The sequence below is a fragment of the Dendronephthya gigantea genome, unplaced genomic scaffold, assembly GCF_004324835.1.
Source record: "Dendronephthya gigantea isolate DGI-Jeju-01 unplaced genomic scaffold, DenGig_1.0 000045F, whole genome shotgun sequence".
In the NCBI taxonomy this organism is placed as follows: domain Eukaryota; kingdom Metazoa; phylum Cnidaria; class Anthozoa; order Malacalcyonacea; family Nephtheidae; genus Dendronephthya; species Dendronephthya gigantea.
Window position 1 is genome coordinate 880,678 of NW_021163055.1, and position 18,115 is coordinate 898,792.

The 18,115-nt window shown below is 36.3% G+C and overlaps 4 protein-coding genes across 4 annotated transcripts; 2 read left to right on the plus strand and 2 right to left on the minus strand.

The window, feature by feature from the left end:
* Nucleotides 1-1,798: 1,798 nt before the first annotated feature.
* Nucleotides 1,799-4,636, minus strand: LOC114527523 (26S proteasome non-ATPase regulatory subunit 14). The gene is made up of 12 exons (XM_028549210.1): nt 4,502-4,636; nt 4,312-4,383; nt 4,193-4,205; nt 3,964-4,070; nt 3,639-3,791; nt 3,381-3,449; nt 3,106-3,213; nt 2,838-2,912; nt 2,627-2,719; nt 2,475-2,507; nt 2,047-2,109; nt 1,799-1,976 (listed from the first exon to the last, which is right to left on the minus strand). The coding sequence occupies exons 1-12, from the start codon at nt 4,550-4,552 to the stop codon at nt 1,881-1,883; spliced, it is 933 nt and encodes a 310-aa protein (XP_028405011.1). The 5' UTR covers nt 4,553-4,636; the 3' UTR covers nt 1,799-1,880.
* A 1,946-nt stretch (nt 4,637-6,582) lies between these two features.
* Nucleotides 6,583-10,334, plus strand: LOC114527564 (RCC1-like G exchanging factor-like protein). The gene is made up of 12 exons (XM_028549256.1): nt 6,583-6,733; nt 7,035-7,144; nt 7,225-7,351; nt 7,477-7,584; nt 7,768-7,871; nt 8,002-8,086; nt 8,398-8,496; nt 8,608-8,678; nt 8,974-9,055; nt 9,166-9,312; nt 9,435-9,499; nt 9,579-10,334. The coding sequence occupies exons 1-12, from the start codon at nt 6,664-6,666 to the stop codon at nt 9,648-9,650; spliced, it is 1,140 nt and encodes a 379-aa protein (XP_028405057.1). The 5' UTR covers nt 6,583-6,663; the 3' UTR covers nt 9,651-10,334.
* Nucleotides 10,335-11,970: 1,636 nt separating this feature from the next.
* On the plus strand, nt 11,971-16,026 carry LOC114527533 (rhodopsin, GQ-coupled-like). The gene is made up of 2 exons (XM_028549221.1): nt 11,971-12,036; nt 15,006-16,026. The coding sequence occupies exons 1-2, from the start codon at nt 12,022-12,024 to the stop codon at nt 15,981-15,983; spliced, it is 993 nt and encodes a 330-aa protein (XP_028405022.1). The 5' UTR covers nt 11,971-12,021; the 3' UTR covers nt 15,984-16,026.
* Nucleotides 16,027-16,106: 80 nt separating this feature from the next.
* Nucleotides 16,107-18,034, minus strand: LOC114527535 (coiled-coil domain-containing protein 137-like). Its single transcript, XM_028549222.1, has 5 exons — nt 17,840-18,034; nt 17,527-17,624; nt 17,212-17,383; nt 17,007-17,089; nt 16,107-16,909 (listed from the first exon to the last, which is right to left on the minus strand). The coding sequence occupies exons 1-5, from the start codon at nt 17,914-17,916 to the stop codon at nt 16,617-16,619; spliced, it is 723 nt and encodes a 240-aa protein (XP_028405023.1). The 5' UTR covers nt 17,917-18,034; the 3' UTR covers nt 16,107-16,616.
* Nucleotides 18,035-18,115: the final 81 nt, after the last annotated feature.

The following is an 18,115-nucleotide window of genomic DNA, read 5'->3' on the forward strand; positions in this document are numbered from 1 at the left end:
CACCCGAAATCGAAATGCCGGAGTCCTAAACCTATGGGGCACCCCCCAATCCGATATTGGACACCCCCTCCCCCAAATCCGAAACCGAAATAGCCGCCATTAATCATTGCATTCCAGATCGCGACTTTAGAAGGTTGGCATAGGAATTGGCGCGCGCAGCGTTATTTTTGTTAAAAGTATCGTGCATCACACGCTCCTACGATTCAAATTCGTGTAAAATCCCCCATCCAACCTTCGCCGAACAAACATTTCAAATTAAAATGTCGTTCTTTGCATGCCAGTGCTCGCTACTTTCATCAATCTTAGTCTTGTGTTACCACAGAACTAAGTTTTGTCAAAGTATATGAAATATTCAGCATTTGCGCACACTTAGGAATAGCCTTAAGGCTTAGTTACTTCTCTCAGTCCCTGTCTGATCTTTATGAGGCGGCGTGCGGTTCATCCTGAAAACAAAAAAGAAAGACTTTTTAAGTAAAGGAATTGCGAATACTTGTTTAGATATGTACATTTGGGAAGGCCCAATCTTTTGTGGAATTGGATGGAAAGTAACAGTCGTGTATAATTACGCTTTTTCACTTGCTTTAGGCTTTCCAAATTTAGTTTAATAAAGCTGTGTGGTCGATGGTCCCGCGGGGTAAATTACGGTGTCCATCATTGACTTCGGATTCAAATAAACATATCAAGAGCGCTTTAAACCGCTTGCAAGACGTGCTTAATATAATCCCAAATTAAAACATTTCTTTCTTGTATATTTAGTAAGAACCTGTTCATGAAACTTGCGACTAAAGCGACAAAAGATTCTACAAGGACTAAACGCCTTGAGCGCCTACTAAGGACGAACTAAATTAAATATTTCATGATCGTTAAACGGGACAAGAAATTTTCCGCATGAACTAACCTTGCACGTAGTCATATCTAAGTTTCAAGTACGCTTTTTGTGCAAAATTTTCGCTTTAAAATGATAGAAACACAAGCATGAGTTACACGAAGCTTATGATAGCAAAGCTGATCTAATATCGATATGATTTAGCTGAAGAAAAGCGACGAAAATCTCTCTACGTGACTGCAATCGATCACGCCGTTCGAGAGTTCAACAAAATGCGTTAAGTGCCTATATCACTCGTGGAATCTTTATGCATTTAAAAAGAATGTAAAAAGTTAGTTAATATTTTAAAGAAAGTTTTTGATTTAGTGCAATAATTTTGAAGATACTAGCCTTTAAACTACCTGCAATTCCTGAGTCCCAGGCTCCTGTAAACGTAACAATGGGCAGTTTCAAATTGAATAGCCGTGTTTAAACCCAGTAGGTTGGGACTCAGGAACCGCAGGTAGTTTAGAGGCTTGTATCTTGGAAATTATTGCACTAAATCAAAAAATTTTTTTAATATATTAACTAACTTTTTACGTTCTTTTCATAAGGAAAAAGAGTAAAGCTTAGATTCGATTCGAACCATCGACTTACCACTTGAGAGGCCATTGTTTTCAGCACTAGACTACGAGATCTTGTGCTGAACGGTTATGGTTATTTAATATACTTTATCCTTTTCTCAAAGGTCATAAGGAAAAAGAGTGAAGCTTAGATTCGAACCATCGACTTACCACTTGAGAGGCCATTGTTTTCAGCACTAGACTACGAGATCTTGTGCTGAACGGCTATGGTTATTTAATTTACTTTATCCTTTTCTCGAATTTAGTTCATAATGAAAAAGAGTTAGGCTTGGACTCAAACCATCGACTAACAACATGAGAGACCATATCTCGCCAAAGTTTAGGTAATTTAAGACAGTAAGTTAGACAGAACACAATATTTATTAACACGAGAAATACAACAAATTTCTATTGAAACTTTTTATACAAAACTCTATATCATTTCTTGCACATCAAAAAGTCACAGTGTCTAACATGGCCCCTAAACATTGCACGATGTTTGATGTCATTAACAAGTCCACCGACTCCTCTAAATGTCGCTTTGGATCCTAAAAAAATGAAGTTAATTTTTTCAATGAATTTTTCACTTTTTTATTGTTTTTCGTCGGATAAACGTACCTGTTTTCCAACATTTTTTATAGCTAATTGTTCCGGAGTCATTTTGTCTTCATCCTCCAAAGCCTAAAGGATAACACATATCGGATGTGTTACCACATATTAGAAGCCAGCCAAAGGGAAAACAATATGAAAACATTCAGGTGTGTTTTTAAACTGAGAGTCAAGTTCCTTATGTAAAACAAACGATTTATTTACATTTTGAACTTGTATACTTTTTAAAATACAAAGCGTGTTAATACTTAATAGACTTGTATTTAGGTTCAATACCCTTTTAAATGAACGTATATTAGCGCTTATGTGCAGAAATTGGGGGGAATTTTTATAGAGAGGGCCCTCTGTTGTTATTTATGGGCAGAACCGAACGCAGAACCACAATTTCACATACATATAAAGTATAAAGCAATTAAATCTTTTTTGAATGATTTTACCTTGTTATAATTCTTTGCAAGTTGTAGCATATTCTGAAAATATGAGAAAAATATCTTGAAAACCTGTTGTGTGGCTTGGAATCCCAAAGGAAAATTGTTGGAGCTCTATATATGAATGAAACTGAACCTTGTAGAAAACCTTGCATACCTACCTTGACGGTATCTTCATTTGCTGAACAATGTGTATTATAGTCTTGTAAAGATAAACCATCCATCCAAGATTTTTTGTGAAGATTTAACAACATCTGTGGGGTGAAACGATTAGGGAGGCTTACAGAATGAATCGATCAGCTGGTATTGAATACAGTGCACAAATAAGAGGGAAAGTTGCTCTCAATATTCTCAATCAAGCTCCATTCAAACCTTTTGCTCCAGTTCGTTTTTCCGATAGTTAATTGAGATGGAGTAATAATGTCGGTTGAGTCCATGAATGAGTGCCTATGAAAGAGATGAAAAAATTGGATTCCGCTGGATGTTAACTTGAGAAATAATGTTAGTCAATGATGACAACATGTGTATGTTTGCCGTCATGTGTTTGACAAATTGCTGTCAGTGCGTGGGATAACATACTAAGTAATATGCAAAGACACTGATTTACGTTTTTATCTGGGGAACACAAAAGCTAGTTCACCTGAATTGAGGGCTTTTGTAGATGACCTAGATTTGATGTTGTCTGTCGTGGTTCTTGTCCTAAGACCATCATGTTTGGATTAATCAATCGAAATGCATCAATCACAACCTGAAAAATAAATAGAAACTAGTCAATATTTGGTCCTTAATCTATTAGAAATTAATTCTGACTTTTGATGAACTGACTGCTCTTAAAAACCCAATTTTTAACTGGTAATAGTCTCTAATTGGTACATAAAGTCGAGACATGTATTGCAAAGTCCAAAATATTATTACCTTTCCTTTGACGCTTTGAATAGGGTCAACCACAACAGCCACTGCCCTTTCTGATAATGCCTCAAAACTCTGGGAATGGGTTTAAAAGGTCAGTACTGTACAATTACGGACACCCTCTTTACAATTAACTACTGTAAGCTTGATTAAGATCTAATCTTGAGGGCCACTAGTTTATTAGTATTTATATACTGTCAGGTGTTACCCTCTTTAAATAAAGTCTCTCACTCACTCACTTACTAATCTAAACTAAGATCCAACCTGCTGAGTGTTGATATCAACACCAGAAAGCCAGCAACCAAAACCTGGATGAGAATGGTACCAACCAACCACCATCTCTGGTCGACCTGTCTGTCGTAACATATCCAACATTTTTGCTTGGAAAACAGGGTCGACTGCTTCAACACTTACACCCTGAATAAAAGGAAAACAGAGAGTATTATCAGACAACCTTGTAATGATAAACACCAAACACAGCCCTCACTAAGACATAATAATGGTGGTTTTAATCCCCACATCAAGAAAGTCCCAATCAGTTCTGTCCATGCTAAAATATACCAGTTTCACTGGTTTGATCTTTACTTACTGTACCACTCTGAGGCATAGCAAAGACATCAATCACACGAACAGTATAATCATCAACAAACTCCCCCAACATCAATCCCATGACTTCCATAGGTACTCCCGCACGGCCTTAAGAAACGACCAGTTTTCAAATGTCACAATGTGTCGAAGATTTTGAAGTTCAAATAACGACAATTAAAGGTCTACTGTCCTAGCTGTACTAAGAGGCAGTTTAACCCCTAGGCTCTTACCATGTTTCAACATCTGTGATTTTCATTACCAACATAAAATAGAAAGATATGATGAGAATAAAGAATATATATCTTAAAGCTAAAGAGAGTTTTAGGAAAAATAAAATTAGATTTCCCACCTTTAATAGCGCTAAAGATGAAATATAGACTTGTTCAGCAGTGTCCACAATCGGGGCGTCTGTTGGAGGACTCTTAAATGACACAAAAAGCATCACTTTGGTGCAAAACTATTCATGTGTGTTCACTCTTAATCACAAAGCAATTCATTTTTGTGGGACGAAACAGAATCTCCAAGCTTCTTCAACTAACCTGACCTACTCCAGGTAAACCACCAGCACCTAAACGAAGTATCCTGTCCATATTTAAACGACGAAAAGTTTTATAAAATGAAATAAATTAGAAAGAAATGTCTTGAAAGTGTTTGAAACTTTTAACTTTGTGAATGTGCCCGATTCGAACTTCTCACTACTTCGGCTTCTCGCCGTAAAAATAATCGGCAAAGGTATATAGCTCAGTGGACTCAACTGAACTCAGTGAGGTAACTGAACTATGTTCGGTGATAAAATAATCTGCCAATGGACAGAATAAAATATATTGGTCACAAATTATAGTCAATTAGTCCCTATGGACACAGAGCATATGGACCTCTATAGGTCCACACACAACACCCCCTCCCCTAAAGCGCCCAGAAGCCACCTCCTCTCCCCATCTACCCAAGGATACCCCTCTCTCTCCCCTTTTAAACCACCAGGAATGCCCCTAATCATCTTTTACCTACACCACTACAATTTCTTTTCTGCTTCTCTTTAAAAATATCTTACTTGACTGTTGACACACTTGGAAGTAAAAAATGCAAACACACAAGTGAAGCTGACTTGTCAAAACCTTGTTTAAACAGTTGCTAAGATGCAAAAACAAGGCTTGCAATATAAATGAACAGAATTATATTTTGCACTTGAAATATTTTCTCTTGTATAAAAGTTGACAATTTATATTTTACACATCAATTTCACACGTACAACCCAGCAAAATTTACTGTAAATACAATAAAATAACCCTTATACCCAGGACCATACAAAATAAATACATAAAGAACAGTATCTTCACATTATGAAAACTCCTTTTAAACTCATACTATAGGATATTGGTGATTCATACTTTCAACATATTTGACAAGTCTTTGAGCATTACAGACAGGTTAAATGGTGAAATTTTGTTATATATAGTCCATATACAAGATATATGTATGTTTTTAAATGCCTTTTCAAGTTAACATCTTGGATTATCTAAAAGAAAACAAAAAATATTTTAAATCCAGGCCTGAGGTCTTAACTCTGATCAAGAAATTAGCATACCTGTACAAAATTTGAAAATTAAATACTCTTTAATTCTTCAGGAAGAGGTGACTTTGGATGCTTATTTTCGAAATGTTGCTTGTAGGTTTTAGGGTCTGGCATTTGCGACTGAAATTGAAATTGAATAAGGTTTTGAGATTCTAAGATAGGGTCATGAAGCGCTTGTAAACAAGTGACAAGGAAGAATGAACTATCTGGGATACCTTGCACACAGTACAAGAAAACACAAGAGCAGCTTTTGCTGCTTTCTTTTGATCATGTCCGGATTGCTTCTTTAGTTTGGCTTGTTTCTCAGCATTCTTTTGTTGCGACTGGATTTTCTGCTGACCTCTGGCCATTGTGATGTTTCTTAAGGACTCTGTTTCTGTCAGACATAAGGAAAATTAAATATTAGATATGACACACAATAATGCCAAATTACTAGCTTCAGGGGCCAAGTAAATACCCTTTCGGGAAGAATCGTAAAACATCCATTCTGTTATATTATAACATCTTCTGTGGCAGCATGAATAGGGATAAATCATTTCGTAAAACATGAAAATAACTCTCAAAATAAGCTACAATGTTTTGGCAACAATCATGTTTGATATTTCATAAACTATATTAAACATCATAACAACATTCCTTATTCTTTAGATATATTTCAAAAATTTCATAAATCTAACTTTATCACATTTATCAGCAGTATAAAACGAAAACATTTCACACGAAAAGATCGTAATTTATTTAATAAAATAAACATCACAGCTACAATATCATATCATAACATTTAATAAGTTCGGTGTTTTGAAACTCACTGCACTAGCGCTCATTTCTTAAAAAACATTCATGGCAAAACGAAATGGGCAAATACAACTCGCAAACATTGAAAACTTACCTAAAAGACGACGGATTTCCTGAAAAAAAAGACTATTTCTCTGCTCAATATTATTATTTGTACGAGTTTCAGAAAATTTTCATTTAAAAAGAAAGAGATGTTCGAACGTGCCTGGAAACTAGTGACGCAAGACCTACAAATTGCTGAGTCAGCAGAAATATGAGGTAAATTTGGGACCGTTTTTGTAAAATCCTTCAATTTTTTGATAAAAATCTGGTTTGGATTGCTCCACAGGCTGAATGAATGCCCTAAAATGTCGTGCAATGTTACATAGGCAAAGATATTTAGTTTCCCAGCTGAGAAAATTTGGTAGGTAATGAAAAATATGTGGTATGATTAGTATGGCATAAATTAGATGGTTAAATTGGGGTTGGAGTACAATGAGGGTGACTGATTGCTCTAACCCCTCATATACCAAACGCCTCCTTTTCATTTGTTCATGCATTTTACTTTAAAAATACTTTTATCTCTGTAATAAATATATATACATCCCCCAATTTTAAAACAACAACAGGTTCCATGTGGTTGCTAAATAACCAATCTACAACTTAGCATCAGGGACAGCATCTCAGATTCATTAAAAAACATTCTATAATTGTATCTTTTAAAGGAAATTTAAGCCTTTCCAGCAGTCAACTTGTGCCAAATCCTGTCAGTCAAACAACCAATAGTGATGATGGGATTCATATTTTCCCAAGCAAAGGAAATGATTTATCAATGGTATAACCTCACATATATTTCTATTTTCAACGGTGATCTTGTACAACCTGTTTTTAATAGTTTAATTGCATTGGTGATAGAGTAATCATACCCGTCTGGCCTGTGGTTATGGTTTTACAGTGCTCACTGGTGTGAATGATCAATATCTTGTGGTCACAGGAGTGAATTCAAAATCTCAACTTGGCATTCCCTCCTTCCAGAAAAATGGTATGTCTGTTGTACAGGGGGCAGGCAAGCCCTTAAAAAAGAATTCCTTGTGGTTCCAATGAATGTACGACTTCAGCAAATGATAAGTTTCCAAGTCAAAGCCAAGTGTCATTTCTCATTTATAGTGGTTACAAAGTTAACAGAGGTCAAACTACCCTTTACGAAAGCTGACTCACAAATATTGGACATGTCCTGTGGAAGACTGCATACTGTTGTATTAACCACAGAAGGATGTATGTCATAATTGATTTACCTTTTTGATCAACTGACAATTTTTGACCAAAACAAGTACAATTGTCTCTGAATTCTCATCAATTTCGAGAGGACTTCATCACTTCAAAGGAATGTTTAATATATGAGTTACAAACCATACCTATTATATATATGCACTATCACTACCCTCTTTATTTGTGTAGTATTTAGCTCTGGATGTAACAGATTTGGTCAATGCGGTTTAGAAGGACAAGATGAACTAACACAATTCACGAAGATACCATCAACTCCAGCTGCGGTGAAACAGGTGCGGACACATGTTATCTCTACTGCACAAAAGTTTTATTTGAACGCATTCCAAGGTCCATACTCTTAATGGACGTCAACCCCACCACGTACATATTTTATTTGGCCTTATTCTTTGATAATTATACCAGGTGGTGTGTGGACTAGATCACACCTTGCTTTTAACAGATGATGGTCAGGTTTGGTCGTGTGGTTGGGGAGCTGATGGTCAAACAGGTGAAGTTATTAATGCCCCCGTTGACTGTCGTTAGCGAGGTTCAGGTATCATTACTTCCACTACTAGGCAACATTAACCAATCAGATGCGATAAGCTTACTGCTATGAACCAATCAGATGTGATGAGTGTAGACTATTAACCAATCAGATGCGATGAGATGAGTGTAGACTATTAACCAATCAGATGTGATGAGTGTAGACTATTAACCAATCAGATGCGATGAGTTTAGGCTGTAGACCAATCAGATACGATGGGTCTAGTTTCTCAAAACGGCGAAGAGTGTATTCTGAAATATCTTTACGCTGTAAAGGTTTGGGATCCACTGACGAACAACGGTCGTTTGCCCTCGTTCAATTGCCATCGACTATCAAGATTGCGACTAAAGTTGATTCTTGTCTGGCCTTAACAAGTGAGAAAAATCATAACTTTAGTCTACACCGTAACTTCCTGCAAAGGTTGATTACCAATTTTGTCGCGCAATGCTGTGGTCAATTTACGTCACACTTACCTAATATTTTAGACACCGGCGAAGTCTTCTCATGGGGCAACTCAGAATACAGTCAATTGGGATTTGCAACCGAAAAAACTCTGGTTAGGCCGTTAGAGCTAAAACTTGATCACTTATATTAGATAGCTCTATCAGTTCTAAACTGTTCTTCCTAGAGGTCCAGTAAGGATCATCTCTTATTGATCCAGTGTTACTACAGGAGGAAACCTAAACTAAACTAACTTTATTTATACTGGATAGCTCTATCAGTTCTAAACTGTTCTTCCTAGAGGTCCAGTAAGGATCATCTCTTATTGATCTAGTGTTACTACAGGAAGAAACTTAAACTAAACTTAATTTACACTGTTTTGTTTCAAAATTATTTGGAAACTTTTTCAGATAACAAAACCAACAAAAATCACTTCACTACAAAGTATTGTAGATTTTGCAATTGGTAATTCGGTTGGTCTAGCACTAACAGGTCAGCTTAATTGGAAAACTGTTAATAACAATTCTATTTTTTAATAAGGTCGTATACTGTATAGGGTCTACCGGTCTAATGCGTAGTTATTAAACAATTGTTTGATATAGAAAACGGTGATGTATTTATTTGGGGTTATGGTCTGCTGGGTGATAGTCCTGAGCCCTGTCTTATCCAAGTTCCGCAGAAATTGACATTCTTGGATAAACGAGTGACTCAAGTAGACTGTGGCCTTTGTTACTACCTTTTATTGACAGGTGATCATGTTATAACTACCTGATTTGTGTGTAAATACTATTCATAAACTGAAGGGATTTCATTGAAGAATACTACTAACACTGGACTACCACGTTTGAGAGATTATTTTCTGTGATTGCAGATGATAAAAAAGTCTACATTTGGGGGAAATTAAATCAAGCAATATGTTCACATTTACCAAAAGAGGTAAAGAGGACAATATAACTAATAACTAAACCATTTTAGATCGCTTAAAAAAATTCTTACTTTAATTTTATCTTTGTAGATTAAACTTCCAGAAACTACGAGATTGTTGAGCTGTGGCGTTGATCACTTGGGAATTATAGTTGATACTTGAAATCTACAGAAAAAATTTATAAATTTGTCCTGTAGAAATTAGATTACATGAATAAAACTACACTAACGTATATTAAAAATATTAACCACTGTGTTTTGGTATAGAGTCAAACTAGAAACACTGTACTTATATGTGCCCGATGCGTTTTGAGTAAAATTTCGCAAAATATTACAGGAATTAGTTTGCACATAATTCAATCACAAATCATTTCCCATTGAACATACACGAGTCATAATTTAAACATGTAATGGAGCTTTTTTTTGAGATGAGATCGCTTCCAATTGAAAATATATCAACTCCTCAAAGCGATTTTTGTAGTAAGATTAAAGATCATCGCCTCAAGTTAACTGAGTGCATGGTCTCATGTTTTTTGCGTGTCACATAAGCATCATGTATGCATTAATGTAGTCGTTTAAATGTTGTGAAACATTTAAAGTCCATTGCAACTGCCGTATTTCACATGTTTCTAAACGATAAATTAAGATAATGGTTGAAATCTTCATGATCTATCGTTTTAAATATTTCATACATGTGAAATGCGACGTGTAAAACGCTCAGAAACGCGATAATTAAAACGATTCTGATGATTATTATTATTGAATCACTCAATAATTAGATGCATACATCACAGGAAGATTGAATATGATAGATAGTCACTTTATAATGGTGTACTTGACTTGCAGATAATGGCTAAAATTAAATATATTAGTGACGAACATGAACACGTGTTGGTTCACACGAACTATAAGTCGTCTTTAACGGTCCAGTAAGGATCAGATTATCGACAGTCAGTTTCCAGGGGATCGCAACTAAACTAACGTCATTTCTGCTGGATAGCTCCATCAGTTCCAAACTGTTCTTCCTATAGAGGTCCAATAAGGATCATCTCTTATTGATCCAGTGTTACTATAGAAGGAAACCTAAACTAAACTAACTTTATTTATACTGGATAGCTCTATCAGTTCTAAACTGTTCTTCCTAGAGGTCCAGTAAGGATCATCTCTTATTGAACCAGTGTTACTACAGGAGGAAACCTTAACTAAACTATCTTTATTTATTCTGAGATGTCCAGTAAGGATCATCTCTTATTGATCTAGTGTTACTACAGCAGGAAACCTAAACTAAACTAACTTTATTTATACTAGATAGCTCTATCAGTTCTAAACTGTTCTTCCTAGAGGTCCAGTAAGGATCAGGATCGCTTCAGCAGTTTGAAACTGCTCTTCCTAGATTGATTTCAGTCCGCTTAGTAGCCCCCCTATGAGTGCAATGTCACTGTAGGAGTATCTTTCATTCTTGTCAGAGCTCTCCTGCATATTTGGTTGCAGAACGTTCTCTCATCTCATATGTTTTCATTTTATAATCACAAAGATAATTACCTGCAACCCATTTGCTCCCAGTTAGTCAAAACACGATGGCATTTTCTTTATAATAATGATAAGGGGACAGCCGGGAAATCAATAAACATTTCAAGCTAAACTTTTATCTCTGCAAAAAAAAGATGTTTTGTCTACTAATAATAGCGAGCTATCATCGTTGCAGGAAAGGTAGAAACATTTTGATACCGTTGTATGTACCTGTATATATCGTGAAATGTTCTCGGTTCGGTCTGTTCTGATCAGTTATTGGACCTCTAGGAAGTTAGTTTAGTTTAGGTTTCCTCCTGTAGTAACACCGGATCAATAAGAGATGATCCTTACTGGACCTCTAGGAAGAACAGTTTAGAACTGATAGAGCTATCCTGTATAAATAAAGTTAGTTTAATTTAGGTTTCCTCCTGTAGTAACATTGGATCAATAAGAGATAATCGTTACTCAGAATGTCATGAAAATTGATGCAGTTATCCAAGGTAAAGTTTATTTCTGGTTTCCTCCTATGTTACTTGACACAAAATTTAAAAAAAAAATGAATTGATACAACTATCCAGAAAGATCCTTTTCTTCTTCAGATATCTTAAAAATCTGACCTGAATTTTTCGTTGTTTAAAGAACCCTATTGCATGATTTCTGTGTCCATTCAACACGCGGTCATTTATAGCCCATGCAACATGTTTTGCATTAGTGCACAGGCCCTTGGAATCCGAATATTATTTCTCCACGTCTTAACGGAAGAGGAATGGAGAAATTTATCTCAACGAAGCGATAAACTTGCGATACAAAGCAATGATGTATGTTGACGTTTCAGCGTTGCCCTGGGTTGGTTGAACTAATTATGCAAATGAAGAGATCAATAAACTATGTTTAAACATATTTATATTACGGAACCCTTTCACATTCTCCTTAATTAAATGTAGACTTTGCGTCGACAGAAGAACATTGTATTGAAACATGCGAGTGAATTATTCCATGTCGTGACGAAAAAAGAAGGAAAAATGACAATCTCGACGGTGAGTTTGAACGCAATGATCATTTCGTATGACGAGGTGAATAGTTTATTACACGAAGGATGAAAGTAGGTATGGAATAAGGCGACGTAACTTTTGTTGAAAAAAGAAATTGAGGAACGAAGGAACATGCAGAAGTCGATTTTATTTTTCAGGTAGTTGGACAGCATACAACAGTACGACTGTAGAATTCTCAACATAACTCTACGATGTTTATATTAAGAGAATGTACTGACAACATTGGGTTAATATATTCAACTGCAAGCGCTATAAATACATAAACTTTAAATTACTTTGGCTTAGGTGTTCTTTTCGAAACGAACTTCATAACCTCATTCTGAGACAGCGGGTCGTCTTGTTAAGGTAGAGGAAGTTGCGTCGTCTGATTTCATCTCAATCGCTTCCCAACAACAAGCAAGTGCCGGACATGTCAAAGCTTAGCCGATTTGAATAAAATATTCAAGGGCCATCGATTTTCTCCATTTGGCGTGCTAAGAAACGCGGCTAGGTTCATAAGAATTTCAATCTTTTTTTGGCATATATCAATTTTAAGATATCATTGTAGACAAAACATTAAGGACGTACAGATGTGATTTGCCTCGACATTATATTCAGCTCCAGGAGTTAACTAAAGGACTGAAGCGCACAAAGAAAGGGAAGAAATAAATATGATCATTTTTGCGTTTTGGCAGAAAACGAGCAAACGATGAGTTCATTGAGTTGCGCGCTGAGATATAACCTTCCCGTTCACTCCAAAACTGCATGGTTCAAAGAAGCCTGGGTTCATTTGACAGCGGGAGAACGTTTATGCGACATTTCTACGTGCACGTATACTCTGTCAAGATGAAACCCGCAGGACAGTTTCCCGCATCACCGCGACAGCCCACAACAGAATAGCTTGTCAGCTGTTAGCTATCAGTGTCATAAAGTGTCTGTGGGACTATTGAGTGGCGTTTAGACGTATAGTGAGGCGCCTACGTGTATATAAATATGCGTGCGTGATGCCTAGTCAACTACCAGTTCAAGATAAGCTCTCGTGTTCTGATCGAAAAGGTTTTTTTCTTCCCGTGCCTCGATGAACTAACTACTTACACGTGTGTGGAAGTCTTATGCTTATATTCTTTTTTTTCCATGTGTTTTCCATGTATATAATTATGATTCACATGTGAATTTTTCATATAATCTTCAAATATATATGCTTGCTTGTAGTCCGGAGATAATGTATTAATTTATATTGATTGCTCTATCAGCACTCAGCAACGTACGGGAGAAATTCAATATTTCCTCGCGTCTCGCGATATAGTTAATACGGAAGAAAAGTGACTGTGTTCAACCCGACAAATTCATAACGGAATGTCCCGGGCATAAAATTGAGATAATATATTAGAAAAGGCGATGCAACTGACATATCTATAAATAGATTACGCTAAATTTTGCATAAAAATATATTCTTGAGACATGATCAGTCGCTTTTTTTACTGACACTTTACAAGATATTAAATAACTGATAAGTATATAACGCTGAATACATTCCGCATTTTGCAGTGGATAAGACCGGCAGTTTGCTAGTGTTTTCACGCAAAAATAGCACGTTTTTTTTAGTCTATGTAAATATATTCTCTCTCAGCACGACGATATAAATTAAGCAGGGCTGTTTGTCGATAATTTCTACAGCATCTTTAATATTTAGTTCAAATATAGAAAGTTATATCTCCCTAAGAGGGTTGTCGCTTTCCCAATGGCATCTGAGGCGGCAAATACATAGCTAATAGCAACGAACAAGAAAGAAAGCCGAAGCCTTAATAAGAAGATTAAGATAGTACATCAAAGAAATATTCAAACCACATTTTATCTGAGACACTGCAAAGATAATCTAGACCTTAAGCTGCAAGCCTCGCTCAATTACATTATAAGAGGCGTCGCATGCAAGGAATATATTATATTCGTGCAATCGTGTTGCGGACTTGCGGTCCATGAAAAAGAGTTTGACAAAGTTAATTTGTCGGAAACTTTGTTCAATTTTCTTTAGCCTGACTAAGCTATATGCATTTGCTTGAACCCACTGGAAACTATAGCGATGAAAAAAAAGTAGTAAGCCCGCCACAGATCAGACAACCTTAATTAATTTTTCCGGAAAAATGCCATTCAATACTTATAGGCGGCAGAATGACACTTTACGTTTTTTTTAGGACGAATATACGGCAGTTACATAATTATTTTGCTTTGTGAATTAGTGTCGCGCCGTGTTAGAAACGAACGTCCTAAGACTGCAAGAGAGTCCCTTTAACTGTCGGAACAAAAAGTTCGAGAATAAACGATTGTGCAAAGATAATTTGAAAGAAATTGCTGTAATTAACATTGTTCGTGACCATTTCACTGATAGAAGACTTGATGAGTGTTAATTTGTTAAGCGAATGCGAGCAACTTTCTTTGTCTTTGACGATGCACATACAGTATATTCATGCAGTACAATAATCGTTTCCTTCTTTAAAGCTATCCAGTATAAATAAAGTTAGTTTAGTTTAGGTTTCCTCCTGTAGTAACACTGGACCAATAAGAGATGATCCTTACTGGACCTCTAGGAAGAACAGTTTAGAACTGATAGAGCTATCGAGTACAAATAAAGTTAGTTTAGTTTAGGTTTCCTCCTGTAATAACACTGGATCAATAAGAGATGATCCTTACTGGATCTCTAGGAAGAACACTTTAGAACTGTTAGAGCTATCCAGTGTAAAAAAATTAGTTTATTTTTGGTTTCCTGGTAACACTGGATCAATAAGAGATAATCCTCATAGGACCTCCAGGAAGAACAGCTGTTAAGAACTGATAGAACAATCCATATAGTATAAATAAAGTTAGTTTAGTTTAGTTTTTTTCTAAGAAAAACATGCAGTTTACATCTGATAGAGCCGCTTGATCAAGAGGAGATGATCTTCACTTTATGTTTAATCATATTTGCGATTATTCAACAGTCACGAACTACGAACGTCAGCACTCCCTCATGTGGTTCAGTCCACGAACTGCCTGCTGGGACGGCAGTTGCTGGTGGATTTCTTGCGCTGCTTGGTATCCCAGCAAACCTTGTGGTCGTCATGGTGGTGCGCAAGACAAAACTAAAACGATCAACCCTACTGTACTTGATTTTAAACCTCGCTCTAACAGACATTGTGAACTTGATAGCCACGGAATCGTTCCTTATCTCAGAGATCATACTCCGTCCAGTTTGGGGCGCACATCTGGCGTTCGTACGATCAATTCTTATTCCTAATGATGTTGCTATTCTAACTCTCACAACAATTGCTGTAGAACGTTTCAATGCTCTGGTCAGGCCTATGCGCCCCGTCGCAAACATGAGCAAAAAAAAGATGTATCTCTTTGTGTTTGTTATATGGGCTGTTGGCATCCTATTCAACCTTCCGCCAATAATCATAACACTGGTTCATCGCGTTTCCCACTGCCATCATGCTGATATAAATCGTGGATGGTATGCGTTTGAACTTACATACAGCATAATATCGCTGGTGACATTTCACGTAATTCCACTGGTAATATACTCTTACTGTTACTCAAAAATCATCAAAGGTGTCTTTGTTGACCGGACAGTTCTTGGCGGTGAAAGTTTTCCAAACGGAGAGGCATTAGCAGAAAAAAAGACGTTGGTTCGGACGACCATATCTGTGACAATTGTATTTATTATTTCTTGTACGAGTGCAACCGTTGGCTTGACCGTGAATTCGTTTGGAAAGGGAGAAGATGTTCTACCCAAGCAATATCACTCGTTAGTTCTGCTGTTGAAGTGTTTATCGTCGACTGTGAACCCGTATTTGTACTATATTCAAAGCAAAAAATATCGCGCGGAAGTTAGACAATTGATTGTCACATGGAAAGCGAGAAAGAAGATGAACGATGGTGACAATGAAGGGACAACGAATATTCTAAGTTTAGTCTAATTAAGGGGGTTTATAATTATGAGGCTATTTTAAATACACAACTGTAGCCGAAGGTTTGGTCTCTAAAGTTTTTATACTTAGCAATTTTGTGCATGAAAAGTATTATTGTATGTACAGACTTTTGCATCCCAGATTGAAAATCTGAAAGCATTATAGAGTTGACACGTATTTTTTCATACTGGATACTTTTGTTCATGAAATAATTTGAGATGTGCTGGTTCACAGAAGATAAGAATGCAGACAATCTGGTCAAAACCGTTGAGTTTTCTCATGACTACAGACAGACAGGCTTTCAGCGGTTGACAGAGGAGGAACCTAAACCTTTGCATTTCACCTACTAACCTTAATTTACATAGGACAGCCTGTACAAGTGACAGATATTTTGCTGATACTGACCATACGAGAATATATTTCTACAGTGTGTTGATATAGCATGCATTTACAAATCTTTAAAGATCATTGGTTCACCATATGTCACATTATTTGCCACCCCTTTTCCATGGGAGATTTAATTCCACTATGACACTGGGTGAGAGACTTTTTGCCTTAAGACAACAATCTATAAAATGCTGTAAACACTTTGCAGTTTGCATTGGAAATCATTTGTGTATAAGCGTAAAAGTATCTCATGTTTTAATTTTCTGCCATATTTTGCTTTCTCATCTTTCGATATGCAGCAATTGCCTCTTCTCGCCTTTTGTCGCTGATTTGTTTCTCAAATGGATTCATTTTCTTTCTTTTCTTAGCCTTTGGTAGAGTTTGAACCACTTTTGATTGCACATCTTGCCTAGTTTGGCCATTCAGTTTATTTTGCAGAAGAAGCGACTCAGTTTTATTTTTTGTATTCATGTCGGCAGCACCCGAATTCTTTGGCTTTGATGTGAAGTTGGGAGGTTCATTCACAACTTCTCCAAACTTGACCTTGTCTATGGAAAACCAAATAAAAAGTATAATTATCTAAGCAATATTATTATATAAGTTGTTTTGAGAGTTTTTTTAAAGCCGGGATATAGCAGTTCTTACCAGTAGCAAATTCTTTATATTCATCTTCTTGCATTTCCCTCTTGCGTTTTTTACTCGCCTTCTCTTTACGTGCTTTCAAAAACCTTGAAAAGAATTTCCAGATACTCCACAAAAATTGAAACTGATTTTCCACCAGGAAATTCAAGTTATTCAAAGTCAACTGGCAATGCCCAAGTGGATAAAATATATTTCACTGAGTACATACTGTTTTCGTTTCTGACTAATGCGATTCTCTTTAACAAGTATTTTATTGACGTGTTCTGCCGCCTGCTTATCCAGCCTCTGGTAATATTCCCTTTGAGTTTCGCCTGGCCGTCTTTCTACGTTTAATTTATCTTTGTTTTTTGTTATCTCCTTTGTAGACCTCCCTTTATGCCCTTAATGTACATAGCAAATGCAGTAGCTCACCAACTTAGATTGTGAATTGTAAACATACATTTAAGATGGAGTTAAACTGGAATATATGGTCCTAGTTTTTGTCATCACATCATCATTCATTATGTTCATGCAAGTACTGTACCTCTGGGCTTTCTTGGTGGAAACTCGGCGACCAAACGACGTGATTTCCTCGGACATGGCTGGGTATCTAGCTGCGATGGTTGAACAGGAGCATTGGAACTAAAATCATATAAATTCCAATCAAAACGACTTGGAAGTTTAATCAATATTATTTCATTATTATATGTTTTAAGTGTATAATTGTATATGGTTAATTGTATATAAAATACAATATTCAAAATACAATCTTGCATCTTGATCTATGTGACCTTGATCAGTGATTTTGTTTATTGTATGATCAAAACTTTGTCTTTGAAAATTTAAATTTCCAATACCTTTCATCCACGCTCCTTTTTCCTTTAAAAAACGGATCACAAGCTTTGATCTTTCTGTGTCGACTTAACCTTCCCATATGTGGAAAGTGTCCTTTATATTTTTGACATGAACTTTAAGGCGAAAGGCTTTAAGCTTGACAAAAATCAAAATTTGTAACTAGAAGGCAGAAGCTATAAATTGGCAGCCATATTGGATTTTGTATTTCACCAATAGCTAGGATTAGGTTTGGATTAGGCTTGGATTAGGTTTCGATTAGGGTTAGGTTTACTCTGATC

Coding starts and splice junctions, on each gene's coding strand:
- LOC114527523 (XM_028549210.1), bottom strand. CDS start 4,552: ATGGACAGGATACTTCGTTTAGGTGCTGGTGGTTTACCTGGAGTAGGT. Junction 3,450..3,638: donor TTGATATCAACACTCAGCAG/GTTGGATCTTAG, acceptor ACCCATTCCCAG/AGTTTTGAGGCATTATCAGA. Junction 1,977..2,046: donor TAAAAAATGTTGGAAAACAG/GTACGTTTATCC, acceptor TCATTTTTTTAG/GATCCAAAGCGACATTTAGA.
- LOC114527564 (XM_028549256.1), top strand. CDS start 6,664: ATGAATGCCCTAAAATGTCGTGCAATGTTACATAGGCAAAGATATTTA. Junction 7,352..7,476: donor TCCCTCCTTCCAGAAAAATG/GTATGTCTGTTG, acceptor TCTCATTTATAG/TGGTTACAAAGTTAACAGAG. Junction 8,497..8,607: donor TTCTTGTCTGGCCTTAACAA/GTGAGAAAAATC, acceptor CTAATATTTTAG/ACACCGGCGAAGTCTTCTCA.
- LOC114527535 (XM_028549222.1), bottom strand. CDS start 17,916: ATGGGAAGGTTAAGTCGACACAGAAAGATCAAAGCTTGTGATCCGTTT. Junction 17,384..17,526: donor TCCACCAAGAAAGCCCAGAG/GTACAGTACTTG, acceptor ATGTACATTAAG/GGCATAAAGGGAGGTCTACA. Junction 16,910..17,006: donor ATATAAAGAATTTGCTACTG/GTAAGAACTGCT, acceptor GGTTTTCCATAG/ACAAGGTCAAGTTTGGAGAA.